At 39.3% G+C, this 18,559-nt stretch overlaps 1 protein-coding gene across 1 annotated transcript; it reads right to left on the bottom strand.

Moving 5' to 3' along the window:
- Nucleotides 1-547: 547 nt before the first annotated feature.
- On the bottom strand, nt 548-18,441 carry ODR4 (odr-4 GPCR localization factor homolog). The gene is made up of 14 exons (XM_053469738.1): nt 18,315-18,441; nt 17,675-17,798; nt 15,876-16,013; nt 14,712-14,807; nt 13,790-13,896; nt 12,253-12,289; nt 12,001-12,141; nt 8,136-8,231; nt 7,161-7,217; nt 6,130-6,258; nt 5,217-5,301; nt 4,322-4,519; nt 1,553-1,654; nt 548-1,012 (listed from the first exon to the last, which is right to left on the bottom strand). The coding sequence occupies exons 2-14, from the start codon at nt 17,771-17,773 to the stop codon at nt 945-947; spliced, it is 1,353 nt and encodes a 450-aa protein (XP_053325713.1). The 5' UTR covers nt 17,774-17,798; nt 18,315-18,441; the 3' UTR covers nt 548-944.
- Between the last annotated feature and the right edge of the window lie 118 nt (nt 18,442-18,559).

The following is an 18,559-nucleotide window of genomic DNA, read 5'->3' as shown; positions in this document are numbered from 1 at the left end:
ATATAATTTTTAGCAGGTGTGAAATGAGCACAAAAACTATAATTGTGTTGTCTGATGAAACGGTTTGATTTACAATTGTGTGGACATTGCATTTTTGGCCACATATATAAAAAAACATCAACAAATTGGGCAACAAAGCAAAATTTGTCATTATTCAAGGGAGCTTAAGCCATGAGCACATTTTAAGTTTCTGTGTATTTTTTTTTAAGTTTTCTGTGTATTACTGTTTTCAAAAGAACAACAGAGGAGGGAACAAATAGCACAGGCTAATAGTGACTTATTATAATACATCAGTTTCCTATGGACTGTAGTATATATACATTTGTATACATTTTGTATACAATTGATAAATAGAGTAAAAATACTACTTTTTATAACCATTATTAAGGTTTGCTGTTTCATCTTGTTAAAAGAGATAATATAATTTAGTAGTGTTTAGTTGCATTTGAGGAACAGTCTAGTTACCAATTGTATTTTTAATGGATGCTGGAGTACAGTTTGCATGCAGTCCAATGCATTGAATGCCTGCTAATTGGAGCATGCACTATTTTGTTATTCTCTTGTTGCCTGGCAACCTCTATTGAAACCAGGAAGTATATGCAGGAAGCATAATTCACACACATGCACAGTAGCACTTTCACTGACATTAAAATCAGCGGGAGCAGCAGAAGCCAGTGATGTGTATTCCAGCAAAACATTATTGCTCAGACTGCATACACATGACTGGGTGCAGCAATTACTGTTTATTAAACATGAAATATTAGAAACACGAAATATGCAAGAGTGTACTCTAGCTACTTTTAAGTTTTAGACAGAACAGAACCGTTTGTAAGTCAAACCTTCCCATCGCCAGCGTGTGTTCCATAATCACCTTGATCAGACAGCAAGGTCATTTGCACCAGCACAGAATAGCCTGAGAAACCAGTGTGTCCCTTTCGCCCCAGCTACTCAAGCAGATACTGAAATGATAATAGAATGGCTACAAGGGCAATGGTTGCTGCCATTACGACACCTAAAATGATAAGAATTTAGCATTTATTAGTATAAAAAATGTAGTTGACACACACTAGTTAACACCAAATAGCCAGGTTTTCTTTTCAACTATGAGTTGCATCTATATATCAGTAGCCTCAAGTACATTCACCCCCTCAAAAAAAAAGCGGATTTTTTTATTTTATGGTTTTTAATATTAAATGAATCAATTCACACTATTTTTTAAAGATCAGTATGCAGTTTAGTGTGAAAATGCTGCTTGGTCACATTGGTAGCTGTCTGCTGATGATAAAGATACAAAAGAACTTTTTCAGCCTAGAAGGGACTGAAAAGTTTTGAATGAGGCACATAATGTAAAATCTATCTGGGAATGGTTTGGACAATCAGCTGTTTCTATTTTTGTATTTATAAAACTGTTAAATTCAACAGCACCTTTAATATTATCCTTCCAATAAACTGCTAGCAGAATTTAGCAATATATATTCAACAATGTACTCATATAGAATAATAATAATAATACAAAACAAAATTATATTTCTCAAAAGGAAGGATACCATACCTATGTTCTGTTGAAGTTTTGAGGATTTTAAACTATTTGTAAGAGCCTTTGGTTGATCTTTTGTGTCACTATGACATGAGACATCTACTTCTTGTTCTTCATCTGTAATCACAGAAAGAGACATGGTCAAACCTTGTTATTGTTACCAAATAAGTCTACATGACTGGATGTATTGGCGATGCTGGAACACCTAATACTGTGGCAGCATATTGCACATGCCTGTATATGAAAAGGATGACGCTATTCTGAAATACGCATGTTGATATAGAAGTAGTAAGGGGATGTGATGGCATCCAGCGACTAAGAGACATCTGGACGTCAGAGACTGTGCTTCGGAGACCGATCCATACTAATATCCATGTGGGAGTTTTAAAAGGTCAAAGTTAAAACTGGAAAGGGGATAGCGGGAATACGTGAAGGATCAAGTGAAAAGTAGAACTACCTTACCATAACATTTCTTTGTCAGCGACACAGTCTTTAAAATGATTACACTTGTTCAATCGCCATACCCCACAGAACTACTAACATCGATCAATGGGACAAGCTATTCAACAGGAAGAAATAACCATGTACAACCTGAGTACACAAAGTTAAGATTACTGCTCCTATTGGTATACCTGTACGTCCTTAAAACATTCGGCAAGAAACCCATTAGGACGTTCAAATACACCTTCACTTTGTTGCAATGGAAGAGAGATATTGCTGCCGTTACACAGGAGATCAGGCTTTCTATCGATGTCAGCAGAAGCCAGCATTGCCGACTGATTGCGTGTAACGGCGCTCGCTGTAAGCACCAGTATACTATCATTGAAAGAGTGCCCCCTTATGTGTTCACTTGAGGAGAGGAGCACCTCAGCGGGGTCTTTCTAGCGGCTGATTGCAATTGTGGAGCCCTGCTTGGTGATCAAAATGTTATCAGCACGACAGGTCAGGAAGAATATATGTTTCTCTCCCTTCCAAAAACAAAAAAAATAAAGGTAGAAAAATAATTAAAAAAACTGTTGGGAGTCCACTGATCCAAAGGGATTTTGAGCCATACTGCACTAGGAACAATGCAAAAAAAAAAAAAGTGTACCTTAGCCCCTCCACAATAAGTAAAAAAACAAAAGCACTACTCCAAGCACCCCTTAAATAAAAAGTTACATGGGGTAATATGTAAAGCATGTATGTTGGGGTATGACTGTAATCAGGAGATAATCCTGAACATATATTGTTCAGCTAAGCCACTTACAGTATAGAAGAAAATGTAAGCAAGATTGCAAAAATGTTTTAAGTATTTCTATGATTTTAAAAGAAGGTCCTACTACTCCTGAACAAAATAATGTATGCTTTGTGCAGGTTCCCAAAACATGGAAAAAATATTTTGGTCTCGGTTATAAAAACCCTCAGGACTGAAGGCGTTAATCATATAATACCTACAACAGTAAACTCTATGGAACAGGGCCCTCCATTTCAGTCCCCATTTACCCTTTAATCTACTTTGTATGTATAACCACACTATGCAGTTCTGCTATACTATGTGATATTTACAATATTTCCATATATATCTATATAAATATATTTAAAATTATATTGTACATTATATTGTGAGCTATAAAATATAGACTTTTGGTAAGTGACAATTTCTTGGAAATCTCCTACCCATGCAATATGCAGAGCAAATTAGATGGAAGTATAAAATGGGAAGTGGCGTGCTAATACGATTACACAAAATCTAAAAAGAAGCTGCTAACTTCACAAAAAGAAAATTGCGCAACAATATAGTTTAAAAATGCTGTGTAACGCAGCAGTAACGTTTTCCACCCTAAATACAAAGTTTACTTTACAGTAAAGCTTGGAGGAAGAAAAACTAAATTTCCGGCAGCTGTGTTGTATAAAAGGACGATATTATACACAGACCGCAAAAACACTTATTCTTACGTCAACCAGCTTGACCTAATAAATTAGCGTGCACATAGTTGGAGTTCTGTTTGGTTTCTAATTGAATACTTGCGATATATGTCTTGTAAACAGGATGTGGTTGGCTTATTGAAGACATCACGCAAACAGGTTGGCTTCTTGCAACGAAATAGTCGTGATATTTTCCACGGCATTTGAAATAAACCATAGCATTAAAAAAAGGGAAATTAGCTTATTTCCTTAAAAGGCAGGGTTGCTTCAGCAAAAAAAGATATTAAAATTGATGTTTTGTAATAAAGCAACCTATACATAACACACATTAACTGAATATTGCGAGTATTTCTTAGCACATATCTGTCTCAATGAAGGCCTGTTGGCTGCTATCCAAAGAGACTGGATCTGTGTTATTATTGTACAGTATCCCATGAGTTCAACAACGCATCAATGGCACAAAAGGGGTGGAATTGTCATCCTTGACTTTAAGAAGTGATTTATATTTTTAGCCACGGTTCATTAACTGTACAAAAAAATATTTCTATGGTCTTGAAAACTCTAAGTTCTACGTTCTTCATTTTGCCTGATCACATACCACCTTCACACAATATATACATTAATATATGTAGAAACACAGACTCTGACAGCAGATAAGAACCATTCAGCCCATCTAGTCTGCATTTTCTGCCTCATGTAAAGACTCAGGCCATAATAAGGCCTTTTAAACTACTTCATTCATTCGCATTAGCCTCTACCACTTTTGTTAGGAGGCTGTTCCATTTACCTAATAAAATAACGTTCCCTCCTGTACTTTGTTAAAGCCCCTTAAGTATTTAAATGTTTCTATAATTCTTGTTCTGGCAGGGCATGACATACCAGGTTTGGTCCTGCTGCTCTTTTCTTCTGCAAAGTCTATACTCTCATATTGTACATTCTGGTCCAACATCTCAAGAAAGCGACTCTGCAAATCTTCCGCTGCTTCATCTCCAAACACATAGTCGCACAGCATTAAGTTGGAACCATGAATGGGGACAAACACTCTCTGCGGAAGTTGACAGGTCGTCTTTTCCGATTCTAGAACACAGCAACTACAGTTTATCAAGACGCAAATGGAGCAAACGCATAAATGATTAACCAAGTGAAAAAATATCCTGATGGGTTTGGTGTGTCAGAGAAGATCATAGCTGGCTCTAAAGCATGCCACTCAAAAGACACGAGAGGGATACTATGTTTTTGCTTTCTATGTTGTACTACTGGTAGATAAGGAAACGTTAACACAATGCGAAAGAACAAGTAATTTACATCCAAATTTACTTTACTTTTACTAATTTATTTACCCATAGGTCATACTTAATACATATTTTTAATTTTTAAACAGGTGTGACTATGTGTGCGAGGTCTCCCCTACATGTGATTTTCCAGTGTCATGCCATTTGATTAGTTTACATTAATTGTACACTCATTTACTCATTTCATTTATGAATGTACACTTTACATAAAACGTACAGGTCCTCTGCAATGCTTGCGTGTAAAAAACACATGCTACTCAGACACACTCCAAACAGGGACAGCGCACTTCATGTATGTAGGGTATGTGGAGGTGTACGTGACTACATTCATTTTTTAAAAAGGTAACATAAAGAATTATACTTTAAATGTATTGCATGCCCATGTTCGAAACTGCATTACATTCTTAGTATTTGCTATGGATAAAGGCGTAAATTTCAGAAAATAAAACTTAAGCCATGTTTTCATTTTAGGAGAAAATTACCATTCTGTGGTCCATTGAGGATGATGTCTTCAAATAGTATTTCGCAACGGTCTGACATCGTGTTAAGGATGTCTCTTTTCAAAGCCTTGAATATAACAAATATATATTTCTTATTCTTCTGGTATTAATCAAATGTATGATCCCTATTAATATATATTAAAAGAGGGATAGTGTTCAAATGTAGCTCTCTTTCCTATTCCTGCTACACTCTTACAGATGTTTGTTACAAACTTTGCTAAAACTCAGAACAATCCTCCAAGAAGATGCCAATACCTTTTCCCTAAACATAGTCACTTACAGAATGACTTCGTTCTTGACTGTTCCCAGACCATATACCCAAACAAGGCAGCAGCCGAGTGGACCAAGTTACAGTGGCCGTTAGCAAAATGGCATTCTTTCCTCCTCCTCCTCCTCCAGACCCATGCTAATACAGGTAGTAGATGATGCACGTATGACATGTAACGTATGTAACGTATGCAACCTGACCTGGCGCAGGCAGTGAACACTAAACAGTATGATTGACTAGCAGCTACAAGGCCTTTTGCCTTGATGAATAAAGTCAGGATCTCATTGTACTATTTTTCGGTATTAAAGTAACTTATGTTTTTGACATATCTGCTGCCATAAAATGAAGCCTCTGCAGCCTACCTGTGCTGAGCAGAGTTTTTATAGAGCTTTTATGTAAAAAATTCAAACTCTTGGTCCTAATAATTTCTAAAATTAGGGACAGTAAAGGTGCAGATGGCTTTTATTAAGGATCAGTCCTGGATCCCGACAACAGGGGAAGAATACAAACATTGTTTTTATCAGCGATTGGGAAGGCCTGCGGTTTTAATGTGTAAAGGGCTGGTTGTTGAGAAAATCATTTGTAAGTTGCAAAGTAGAAGCCACTGTAAGAATGAAAAAAACTTACCTGCAAAGCCTCATTAACTTTTGGTTTGTTGCTCTGGATATAAGCTCTGCATTTGACGATACCTTGTATGGTTAGAGAAGACTTGCAAACTTGTATGAGAGCTGTCGACCTAGTTTCTCTGCTTGCTAACTAAGAAAAATAAGAAAGATGCATAATTGTTAGACAAAGGAACTAAGGGGAAACATAATTCTACTGATACTGAAATGTAATATTGGGGTCATAACACGTGGCATTATAACGTATTAGAATATTCAATTTTGCATGAAAAGCTTCAAAAAAGATTTTTTTGCATTCTGCATTCCACCATGATGTCCAGTAGAACATACAAATAGAGGATTATCTATTATTGACTAGAAGTTGATAATTTAATATTTAACTGCGAGACCCATGGATGGAGTCTTGAGTTAAACTGAAACAGCTCCACCAAGTGGCAGAATCAAGGAATGACAGATCTGACAAACCATTGAATGTATGCCTGGAACCATACAAACAATAAAAAGATTTAGTTTAACCAACTGGCTTTTTTTAACTGTAGCAAGAAAAACAAAAAAGCAAGAAGACCTTGTTTCTACAACAGGCATATATGATATTCAATTTATCCAACTGCCAGAACCCAAGCAAAACAACACAAAAACAGCATAACTCAATGGACTACATTTTTATTTTCTTAATATAAGTTCTGTGTATCACAGTCATTATACCATGTACAAAAGATAACACTTATAGGGTTTTGTTTTTTTTTACAACTCTTGGTCTAAAATTATGCATGCATATTATACATTAATGCCTTATAAACTACAGGTATCCCCGTATGTTTAATTTGGGCAACATCAAATTTTAACAAATGCAATACATGTATGAAAAATACAGCAAATTATACATGTACATCTTTTTCCTTCTAGCAGAAACACTTTACAAAAATGTAATTTTGGGAAAAAAAATGACTAGGCTTCCCTGATCATTAAGGTGATCTATTTACAAGTACACATAACTTAAACTCCTGCATTAAATGTATCCATCAGACTACTTACTGACGGTGCAAGAATGCTCGCTTTAATGGTTTGAGAACTGGATCGTGAAGATTTTTTCTGTTAAAAAAAATAAATAGAAAAAAAAAATCAGAACTTTGTCAAAGATAATTATTAGTAAAAGATGTAGGGTCCTGCAAAGCTTCATTTTTCAGATCAAACAAACTTTCAGTGAAAATACATATTAATTTGAATATATTTCATATATAGGATGCAGCTATGTATGAAGCCAGTATGGTAGGGCCACAGGGCACCACATACCTGATACACCACCAGGTAACCAAAATAGTTAAACAAAGAAAGAGCGGTCTGATAGAGCTCCTGAACCACTGTCTGGCAACTATACCAATACTGTATATAAGAGCTTTACTCAATTTAGGAGATCTTGAGAATGTGTTTTTATATTAGCAGCTTTCTGTATGGGGTCCTGGGAAAAGCGTACTGGCTTGGGTAGTTTTAGGTATTGAGGGGCTTGATGGAGAGTAAAATTATATTCAAGAAGAGAAGACAAGGCCTGGTAGGTAAAGACATATTGTCTCCATTTATGGTAAGTATTTAAATAGCTAGACACTGCCTAGTGTTAGTACAAAACATTCATTCCACAACTAAATTCCCAATATTATGATCCATGGGTTTTATATAGCACTTAGAGCATTTACAGTGCATGTATTCCAATTACTTGAGGAAACTCTTTAAATTCTTAAGTTGATCTACTTAGACAAAACATTAATTGTACCGTCAAGCATATTAACACAAATATATGAGCAGACCAATGGTTTTATTCTTGATTTAAGAATCATTTCCTGTTTCAATAGCAACAGCCAATTAATGCCGGACGAGTACCTTGAACTACACAAAAGTTTGGCATTCAACAAACTATGTAGAATTATGTAGCCAGTGATTAAAAGTATTAAATTGAGTATTTGGAGCACTGCTTAAAACATATGTGTCTCAGGGAGTACTATTATTCACTCTTACTTGCTCTTCAATCAGATCACCATCTTTGTCTTTAACACGGCCATTGAAAAGGATAACAACATCATCCAGCTCCTTTGCCCAATTTGTTACTGCAGTCTACAAAAGAAAATGACACACATGAACCACGTGGGCACTATGATGATTCAGAACATTGTATTATAGGTCACAGATCGAACTTAATTTCTTTCTCACCACCGAATAACAGACACATGCAAACATTACAGCAACACACATAGCTCAAAATGTTTTACATTGTTATAAAACAATGCAGAAATTGAAAACGTCCAAACAAAAATGATCTGTATGTGGGAAACGGCAAATTATTACCTGAGAATTTATTTTCCTTCCCAGTAGCAGGTAGCAATTCTGCCTATCCAGGTAGGGCAGGAAATAAAAACTTCCATAATCAGAAACCGCAGCTTGCAGTAGCATCTGAGAAACTTGTAATCTTTAAAAAAAAAAAAAAGAGTTATCTAGCCGGTAATCCTTGACCTAAGGTATGCATCCTCTTCCAAACTGTCACTCTGCGGATTTGTTCTATAGAAAGATTCTAAGATGTCGAGCATCCTGAGCCTGAGCGGGCTGGTCCCTGGAGGGTTTGTGGGTTTCAGATATAGCCAGCACCAGCCACTGGGCTATAGAACTCCTAGAAACAGCCAAACCTTTCACAGCCAAGGACACAAAGAGATTAGAAGATCTTCTCCAAGAGGTCGTTCTTTGTAGGTAGGTCTGTACACATCTATTGAGATCAAGGGTGTGTAACTGCTGTTCTTTGGCTCTGGGCAAAAGACAGGTAAGACAATGTTCCGTTGAAGATAAAGTAGAAAAGAAACTTTCAGTATGAAATCCAGTGGAGTTCAAAGGACCACTCGAAATCTTCAAAAAACTGTAGGTAAGGTTTCAAAGTAGATAATACATCAATTTTATTCATCTGCCTGGTCAATGTTAGGGCCACCAGCAGGACTGTCTTCAATTTAAACAGTTTCAAGGAGGTCTCTTCCATATGTTCAAATGGAGCTCTGGTGAGACTGGACAGGACTGGGTTCAAATCCCAACCAGGAACCAGAGTTCTCTTGAAAAGCCATATCCTGGAGACTGCTTGGATAAAAGCAAAGGACACAAAGAGGTTAGAAGATCGTCATCAAGACACTGTACTTTCTAGGCAGACCTGAAGACATCTATGGAGATCAAGGGTGTGTAACTACTGTTCCTTGCGATTCTTCGGCTTGGGGCAAAAGACAAGCACTAAAGTTTGGAGAACAAACTTTTGGTACGAAATCGGGTGGAGTTTCTCTAAGAGAAAGCCTCCAGAGCCTGGGGCTGACCTTCGTCTGAATGGGAGAAGAAGAGCTCCATCAATTCTCCTGGCAACACAAACTATGGTGAGGAAATCTGTAGGGATGTTCCCCTTCCCTTGTAGACTGGCGAAAGAGAGAAAGCACTGGTTCATCTTCCTATCATATGAAGAAGGTCCTCCTAGCTGCAAACTTCTTGTACCTTTCTGTCTGTTGAGGTAGGCCACAACCATGTGATTGCCTGAGAGGACTTTGACTGCTTTCCCGTGAACTCTGTCCTGCCAGGAACACAGAGCTCTCCAGAAAGGGAGAAGCTCCAGGAGATTCATGTGAAGGTGACTTCCTGAAGGAATTCTTCCTCAAGGGAAGCTCCCCACCGCTCCAGACTGGTATCCATGGAAACAACTGACCAGACGGGTTTGGCCCAATGCAGGGCCTGTTCTAGTCTTCCCCTCTGAAGCCACCATCTGAGAGACTAGCAAACTGCTGCAGGACGCACCACTTTATTTTCCAAAGAGGAAAGTGATCCATCACAAACCCTCAGAACAGGGCACAATAGATGCCTCTTGTGCAGGAGGGCCTAAGGTGCCACCTGTCTGGAGGAGTCCATCAGACCTAGCAGCCTCATAAGCCTTACACTCCATCTGTGACTCCTGATAATGTCTAAGGAGAGTTTGGTCAACTTTTGAATTTTGTCTTCTACGGAAAAATTATCTGAGAGATCATATTTATGGGGAAGCCCAGGAAGTATGCTGTTCTGGATGGCTGAAGACAGCACTTCTGAAAGCTGATGATCCATCTTAGCTCCTGTAGTAAAGACACTGTTCTCTGGATCTAGAGAATAATATTTTCTGAAAAAGTTGCTTACTGAACTCCAGATCATAGCCTCTGGAGATGATCCCCAAAGGTCAACTGTCTGAAGTGACAAGGACTCATTCTTGTAGGAAATCCTTCAGTCTGCCTCCTACAGGGGAATTTCTGGCATCATGGTTTTCTGGCAGAGGAGCCCTCCTGGTTCTGAGAAGCAGATTTGTCTCTGGAGGAACGAAACCTTGGGAAACTTTGCAGACTAACTAGATAGGAAATATTTATCTCCTGTAGCCTTTTCCAGTACCACTTTCAATTCATTCCTGAAATACTCCAAGACAGGGATATTGCATAAGCAGTGGGTGAATGCATTATCCACTGGGCTCTTCTAGAGACAACGGATAGAGCAGAGGCTCTAGCTGCCATACAGACTCCATAGCTGCATCACAAAGGAAGTCATCCGCTCCCTTTATGTTTGCCACTTGAGAATATCTTCCTCTCTAGCAGCCCCAATCACATCTTCCTACAGCTGTTACAGTCATAGCCGCATAGATCCAGAAACAGAAGCCAATGTGATACCTGGTTTAAAGATGGCAGCGGAGGCCTCACATTGCTCTCTCCACTTTCCTATCCATAGGATTGTTAAAGTGTGAGGAATCTAAGGAAATGGCTGAGCTCTTGGTGGCCCTGGCTACCGGGATGTCAATCTTAAGAGCCAGACACAATTCTTAGAAATCCTCTGGAAAGGGAAAAAGTCTTGAGACCCTCTTAGAAACACACAACCTCTTCTCTGAAGCTTTCCACTGTTCATAAATGATAGCCTACATGGTTTCATATACTGGGAAGCTCTTCTGTTTTCTGAAGCACCCTCTTAGAAGAAGTGATCTGCCTTATCCTCTTCCCATTCTAAGGCAGCCCTGATAGCTTCTATTAGTTTCTTAATTTTGTTCCATGGGAAAGGAAAATGTTTCTTCTGAAATCTCACCCTCCTCAGAGGACCTCATGTTATTGCCAATCCCCCAGGAGCAAGGGTCCCTGAAAGCATTCCTTGTGTTGTAGGCCAAGTAGCTGTCAATACAGAAGCGACTGGCTCTACGTTCATAGGAACTGTGTCATCTGCAGTAAAAACTCAGAGCCGGCAGCCAACCAGACTGTACCCGGCAAGAAGACTGGAAGCAGGGACACGAGCTCTGCCGCAAGCTCAGAAAACAACAAATTGAGAGGACTACTCCTACCCAGGATAGGACCGAAAAAAATGGAAGGAGAGCTTCTGGGAGTTTTTATTTCCTGGCCTACCTGGATAGGTGAAGCCACCTCCTAATGCCTGCTGCTGGGAACTAGGAACGACATGGAAATGATGGAGTGTTATACACTTAAGCTATACACTTAACAAAATTACTTACAAGCACACACTAGCCATCATATGCATAACCCTCCCGGCAAATTTATGGAGTACTACAGAATCTCCCCTATGCATTGTAATCATGCAAGAGTTTATTATTGTGTGTGACTTTAAATTATTCCACTGACTATAACAGAATTTGCTGGAGCTATATAAATAAATGTAATGTAATATATGCATTTGTCTCTTTCCCTGCCCCCCCCAGCTCCTAAGCTTACAGGAGATGTGTTCAGTAGACATCTTACAGGGTACTTTAATATGCATTAATCATTAGTGGGGCTGCCCCTGCTAGAGACTAAACTGTCCCTTTAAAAAATATAAAAAATAAAGACAGACAAAAAAATGGTAAGTAGATTCCTACCCTTATAGATTTGTGTCGCTCTTGGTAAGATGACGATGAAGGGGAGAGTGGAATGGTGACATCTACACACATATTACATTCTATGGTGAGCCAAGATAAAGGACTGCTTTGATACTTCCAGTCTGCTGGTTTAGCTGCACTCTTGGAAAGAGAGAGAAAGTGGATATTTTATTAAATTAAGATTGATGCAATTTGAAAACAGTTTTCATACATTTGATCTGCTATAAACCGTATGATATTATTATAGCATACCTTATGATCTTTAACATCAAAGGTGCGACATACGATTCTGCAAAAGAAAACCACGGATACTTACACAAAGTATATTTTACAAAATATACACATTAAAAACCGAACTGCTGTTGGTGTTTTCTAAAGATAAAATTCAAAGTCTGAAACAGTTATTCCATAGGGACAGATAAATAGGTCACTGTGTAACGTGGATATTTCAATCCAGTGTAATTACTTACAGTGCCCTGTAAACATATTCACCCCCCTTGGCCATTTTTTCCTATTTTGTTGCATTAAAGTGGATTTTTATTTGGATTTCATGCAATGGACATACATAAAAAAGTTGAAATTGGTGAAGTGAAATGGAAAAAAAATAATTAAAAATAAATCTAAAAAATAAGAAAACGGAAAGTGGTGCATGCAGATGTATTCACTAATTTTGCTATGAAGCCGCTAAATAATATTTGGTGCAACCAATTACCTTCAGAAGTAATATAATTAGTTAAATAAAGTACACCTGTGTGCAACATGTCACATGATCTCAGAATATACCGTATATATATGTTCTGAAAGACCCCAGAGTCTGTAACACCACTGAGCAAGGGGCACCACCAAGCAAGGGGCATCACGGAGACCAAGGAGATCTCCAAACAGGCCAGGGACAAAGTTGAGGAGTGCAGATCAGGGTTGGGTTATAAAAATGTATACGAAACGTAGAACATCCCACGTAACACCATAAAATTCATTATTAAGAAATGGAAAGAATATGGCATTCCAACAAACCTCCCAAGAGAGGGCCACCCACAAAAACTCACGGACCATGCAAGGAGGCCATTAATCAGTGAAGCCACAAAGAGACCAAAGATGAAGGAGCTACAAAGTTCCACAGTGGGGATTGGAGTATCTGTCCATAGGACCACTTTTTGCCAAGCTGATAGCGATGTATCCCAAGAGACTTGCAGTTGTAATTGCTGCAAAAGGTGGGTCTACAAAGTATTGACTTATGGGGGGGGTGAATAGTTATGCACGCTCACATTTTCTGTTTTTTTTTTCCTTATTTCTTGTTTGTTTTGTATCTTCAAAGTGGTGGGCATGTTGTGTAAGTCAAATGATACCAAATGCCAACAAATCCATTTTAATTCCAGGTTGTAATGCAACAAAATAGGAAAAAGTTGGGTGAATTCTTTTGTAAGGCACTCTATGGATGCACACATATAGGACTACTTACTAAAGTACTTCCAACAAAAACTAGAATGCATCTTACCATTAAACGTAGGTAAAGATTCTGCAGAGTTCTACTATATGAGAAGCTACGACTTGAAGTTTAATTTTAGGAAAAACTAGACAGGTTTGTCCTAACAATAAAAAAATAGTTGTCTAAACAGATTGTTCTTCAACAATTTAGCAGATAAACTGCAAATATAGAGCATCAACACAATATTTTAATGCAGAATTTATCTCTAGTGGGTAGGTGAATATAGTTTTGTCCTACCTAACCCCTAAATCTGTTTAGACATATCTGCTACAATTTTTTTTTTTTAACAATAAAAGCACATACTTTCTGGTTGCAGAACAAATGTGAACAGCCACCCGCTCAGAGACGTCACTGTCATCAGAACGCCACAGTCTGTTTTTCACCGATGACTTTTCGACAGAAAAAATTAGCTGAGGAGAGAAAGAGATTATTTTGTAAGTCCAACAAACTATAATGTTCTTCCGTATATTCATTCCTGATCAAACTCACATGGATGGTCCATTTAGATAGAGAGAAACAACAGGACTTAAAATCAATGGTAGCCATCGATCTGTGGTGGAACTATATGTCCTGTTTGTGCACCTATGGCTAGCTGAACAAGTTTTCTTTTAGGAGGCATTGCATTTGCAATGAGGCATTGCAGAAGTTAAGCATTGTGAGAATAGTAGTTCCAAAACATTTTCAATGCTTCTTGTTAGCGATCTCCTTTTTTTCCCCCTTTGGTGGAGAAATGCATCACACATCAAACCAAAAGCTAGATGCTTCTGGTTAGGCCCATGACCACTTATAACGCAGGCTGCACATTGCACAGGAAAAGTACAAATAAACTAGACGACAATGTTTAACATTACTTATTTTTGGGGTTTGGACAACAATGGTCCTAAGGTTTGCAGTAAAACATAGACATAGACATAGAAACCATAAAAAGCAACAAAACCTCACCAACAAGACCCAGTGATGTATTTGGCGTACAACACCATCAACAACAATGTTCTTCCTCTGAGCTAGTAAGTCTAAGCACACTGCCTATGATATATTCTTACTGTGTGCACAGGATAAAGCCCAAAAACGATCATACAACATTTGTAGGAAAGATTTCCAGGCAGCAGGCTTAATTATTTAATATATATTATTGCACATTGAAATCAGTGCAGTAATAAAAACGAAAAAAAAAAAAAAAAAAGAAAAACATTTTCAGCGTGAACGAATCAAGTTTTCCACTCACCTTTCTTAATGCATTTTGAGACTCCTTGGAGAGATCTGGCGACGTTATAAGAAACACGCCAATCACCAGCAAACCACCAGGAAGCATGCGGCTTACCTAGAAGAAGACAACATGGGGAGTTGTCTTATTTAGCAAAAAAAAGCTATGGTTCCAACTATTCCAATATCATTATGCATTATAAAAGGACCGAAGTGACTCTGAATAATACAGATCGATGAGATGTTTTGGGGTCAGTGAGATGACTTTAGGACTCTTGCTGACTCAAGCCTTTTTGTGCTGGGGGTCAGGGCATATTTTTCCTTGTGGGAGATATAAAACCATATAAATTGTGCACATTTTATCCAGGAAAAACCTATATATTTTGTGTTAAGATCTACTTTACTGGGGTGTTCGTGCCCTTAGACCTTTTCAACATTTTTTACACTGTTTCTTCAACTATGAAGGATAGATAGAACTTTTTTTATACTATTTTTAGATGTAGAGTCCAACTTTGCATGAATAATACATTAAAAGTTTGGGGGGGGGGAAATCAAATATTTTTCTATGAAAATGGTCCCCAAACCAGTTGAGTTGACCAAAATGCCACAGCATCTGTTAATACAAGTGTCTTAAATTTAAAGAAATTAAAAAAAAAACAGCATTCAAAACCTAGGTTTTTAATGAGTTTTGGAAGTTATGGGCACAAAATGGAACATGCCTGTTCCCCTTAGCAGACTTTTTTTTCACTCTTTTATTATCTTTTTTTTTTTGTTTTAATATACTTTAATTTATTTATAACTTTTCTGAGGCTCCTGATCAGTCTCTGTATTGAGCACGTGCAATACATTTAACACTGATCTGATTACTTTTATTGTTTATTGCCTTCCAACCGAGTTTTAAACACCACTGTATTACTGGGTCATTGGCTGGGTTTGTTCTTAGCAGTTACCTGACCCTTCTCCTGTGTGTAGCACTTCCACTCGCCTATACACATATCTGATATGTTCTCCCAAATTCCTGCACATTGCTAAAATCATCATTGTTAAATAACTAATTTTTTTTTTAAAAGTGGTGAATGCTGGTTTATAATAAATACTATTAAAGTAATCACTTGCCAAATTGACTAGACAAGCGAATAATCAATTTCTTAAGTCCAAGTAACTTGGACTGTCTCATGATACATACCTGGCTAGCATGCATAGAAACCCATTCATCGTCAATTTCATCTAACTTTGTCAAGCCAGCCTTCTTTTCAGATTCTTCCCCATTATCTTTCTGGGGTGTCTGAGCCGCCAAAATAACATAATCTCTTTGTAAAGAGCACTGTAAAGAAAGACAATCATCTCAGATGAATTATATATTTCAATATTACCAGTCTATGCCATGTACCAACAAGTAAGACGTGTAGCATCATCTCCACCAGTAACACTACAGGTAAGCTGATGCATCACACCAAATATTCCATCAGAAAAATAATAAGTGAAACAGCTTTATAAAGGCCTGAAATGGGTTGAAATGTTACATTGAGTTGTGATAGAATACAAGTCTTTGTAGTCGGACTCTTTATATAGTGTAGCATGTAATATAATATATTGTGCTGCATTGTGATTGATTTAATATCAATAATTAATGAGGCTGTTCAGTCCATCATTTGACAGAGAGAGGGCAGAGAGAGGGTGAGCGAGAGGGGGTGAGAGGGGAAGACAGAGGGTGAGCGAGAGGGGGGTGAGCGAGAGGGGGGAGAGCAGGAGAGAGGGTGAGCGAGAAAGAGAGAGAGGGTGGGTGAGTGAGAGAGAGGGTGAGAGGGTTAGGAGAGGGGGAGGGGGAGAGAAAGGGTGGGGGAGAGAAAGGGTGAGCGAGAGAGAGGGTGAGAGAGAGAAAGGGTGAACGAGAGCGGGTGAACGAGAGCGGGTGAACGAGAACGAGAGCGGGTGAACGAGAACGAGAGCGGGTGAACGAGAACGAGAGCGAGAGAGGGTGAGCGAGAGGGTGAGCGAGAGGGTGGGCGAGAGGGTGGGCGAGAGGGTGGGCGAGAGGGTGGGCGAGAGGGTGGGCGAGAGAGGGCGAGAGAGGGCGAGAGAGAGAGAGGGTGAGCGAGAGAGAGAGAGGGTGAGCGAGAGAGAGGGTGAGAGAGAGGGTGAACGAGAGAGAGAGGGTAAGAGTGAGGGTGAGCGAGAGAGAGAGGGTGAGCGAGAGAGAGAGGGTAAGAGAGAGGGTGAGCGAGAGAGAGAGGGTGAGCGAGAGAGAGAGAGGGTGAGCGAGAGAGAGAGAGAGAGAGAGGGTGAGAGAGAGAGAGAGGGTGAGCGAGAGAGAGAGAGGGTGAGCGAAAGAGAGAGAGGGTGAGCGAGAGAGAGAGAGGGTGAGCGAGAGAGAGAGAGGGTGAGCGAGAGAGAGGGTGAGCGAGAGAGAGGGTGAGCGAGAGAGAGAGAGGGTGAGCGAGAGAGAGAGAGGGTGAGCGAGAGAGAGGGTTAGCGAGAGAGAGGGTGAGCGAGAGAGAGGGTGAACGAGAGAGAGGGTGAACGAGAGAGAGGGTGAACGAGAGAGAGGGTGGGTGAACGAGAGAGAGGGTGAACGAGAGAGAGGGTGAACGAGAGAGAGGGTGAACGAGAGCGTGAGAGAGGGTGAACGAGAGAGAGAGAGAGAGAGAGAGAGAGAGGGTGAACGAGAGAGAGAGAGGGTGAACGAGAGAGAGAGAGGGTGAACGAGAGAGAGAGAGGGTGAACGAGAGAGAGAGAGAGGGTGAACGAGAGAGGGTAAGCGAGAGAGAGGGAGGGTGAATGAGAGCGTGAGAGAGAGAGAGAGGGTGAGCGAGAGAGAGAGAGAGACAGTGAACAAGAGAGGGTGAGCGAGAGAGAGAGAGGGTGAGCGAGAGAGAGAGAGGGTGAGCAAGAGAGAGAGAGAGACAGTGAACAAGAGAGGGTGAGCGAGAGAGAGAGAGGGTGGGCGAGAGAGAGTGGAGTTTTAGGGATATAGCATTTATTTACCTGGCCTATTATGAGTCCAGTAACATACGGCTTCTGCAACTGAATTAGTTGAGTGAAATACTTCTCAACCGCATCTTCTACGTAATAACTTCTCCCCATTGTAAAGATCCGGACTTAATTATATCTGCAAGCAAACAAGACGTGTTCAATTAACCTTATACAGTCTATAGGTCGGCAGTCCTGACAGCGAAATATGCTGGCCAGCTGCCTGTCACTCTGGCTCTGTTGGCTGCACACAATTATTGTTTCATGGCAAAATAGGTCTTTATTATACACATTATGGACTTAACTTCAGGACTTGCCATGTAACAGCGCAATTCGCAATCAAATAATTACGACCGTATTCTGTTTAAATACTATAACAGGGGAATAATTTGATGTTCCCCGGTAATATGGTAGTTTATCTCTGGTGTCCTATGCATTTCTCATATGACAACACAAGAAATGTTTTCACTCATCTATTTTCATCCCATATGTTACAGGGCTAATATATCTCTATATATATATATATACATATATATACATATATATACATATATATACCTGCATTCGTTTATCATTGTAACCCTCGATCACACGTATTAAAATATATTCAACGTGCTGCTACAATATCGTATCCAAAGCACCATTTCCAACTCACTCTCTCCTGTCCTACTCCAGAAGCCCACCGCTGAATGGACTACCAGCTGACGGCGACCAATGAAAAGCCGTTGACGTTCCAATTTTCTGAGTTCCAAATGCCAAAGACAAAACTCGACCGTCCTAACTTATCTCTGTTATATGATTATTTCCCTTATAATACGCATATGGCTTTCATTTATTGTTTAACTCCCCGAACAGTGTCCAACAAATGGTTTACAAATGCGGAGGATCCTTCAAGACAAA

Source organism: Spea bombifrons, chromosome 6, assembly GCF_027358695.1.
Source record: "Spea bombifrons isolate aSpeBom1 chromosome 6, aSpeBom1.2.pri, whole genome shotgun sequence".
Taxonomy (NCBI): Eukaryota; Metazoa; Chordata; class Amphibia; order Anura; family Pelobatidae; genus Spea; species Spea bombifrons.
Note: the sequence above shows the minus strand (reverse complement) of the source record. Positions and strands in the feature narration are given on the sequence as shown.

What these genes read in the sequence shown, in the direction of transcription:
- ODR4 (XM_053469738.1), bottom strand. Translation starts at nt 17,773, where the DNA reads ATGGGGAGAAGTTATTACGTAGAAGATGCGGTTGAGAAGTATTTCACT. An exon ending in ATTTGTTCTGCAACCAGAAA is followed by an intron (nt 12,290 to 13,789) that starts GTATGTGCTTTT and finishes TTTCTTTTGCAG; the next exon opens with AATCGTATGTCGCACCTTTG. An exon ending in GAGCAGCAGGACCAAACCTG is followed by an intron (nt 1,655 to 4,321) that starts GTATGTCATGCC and finishes CTGTGATTACAG; the next exon opens with ATGAAGAACAAGAAGTAGAT.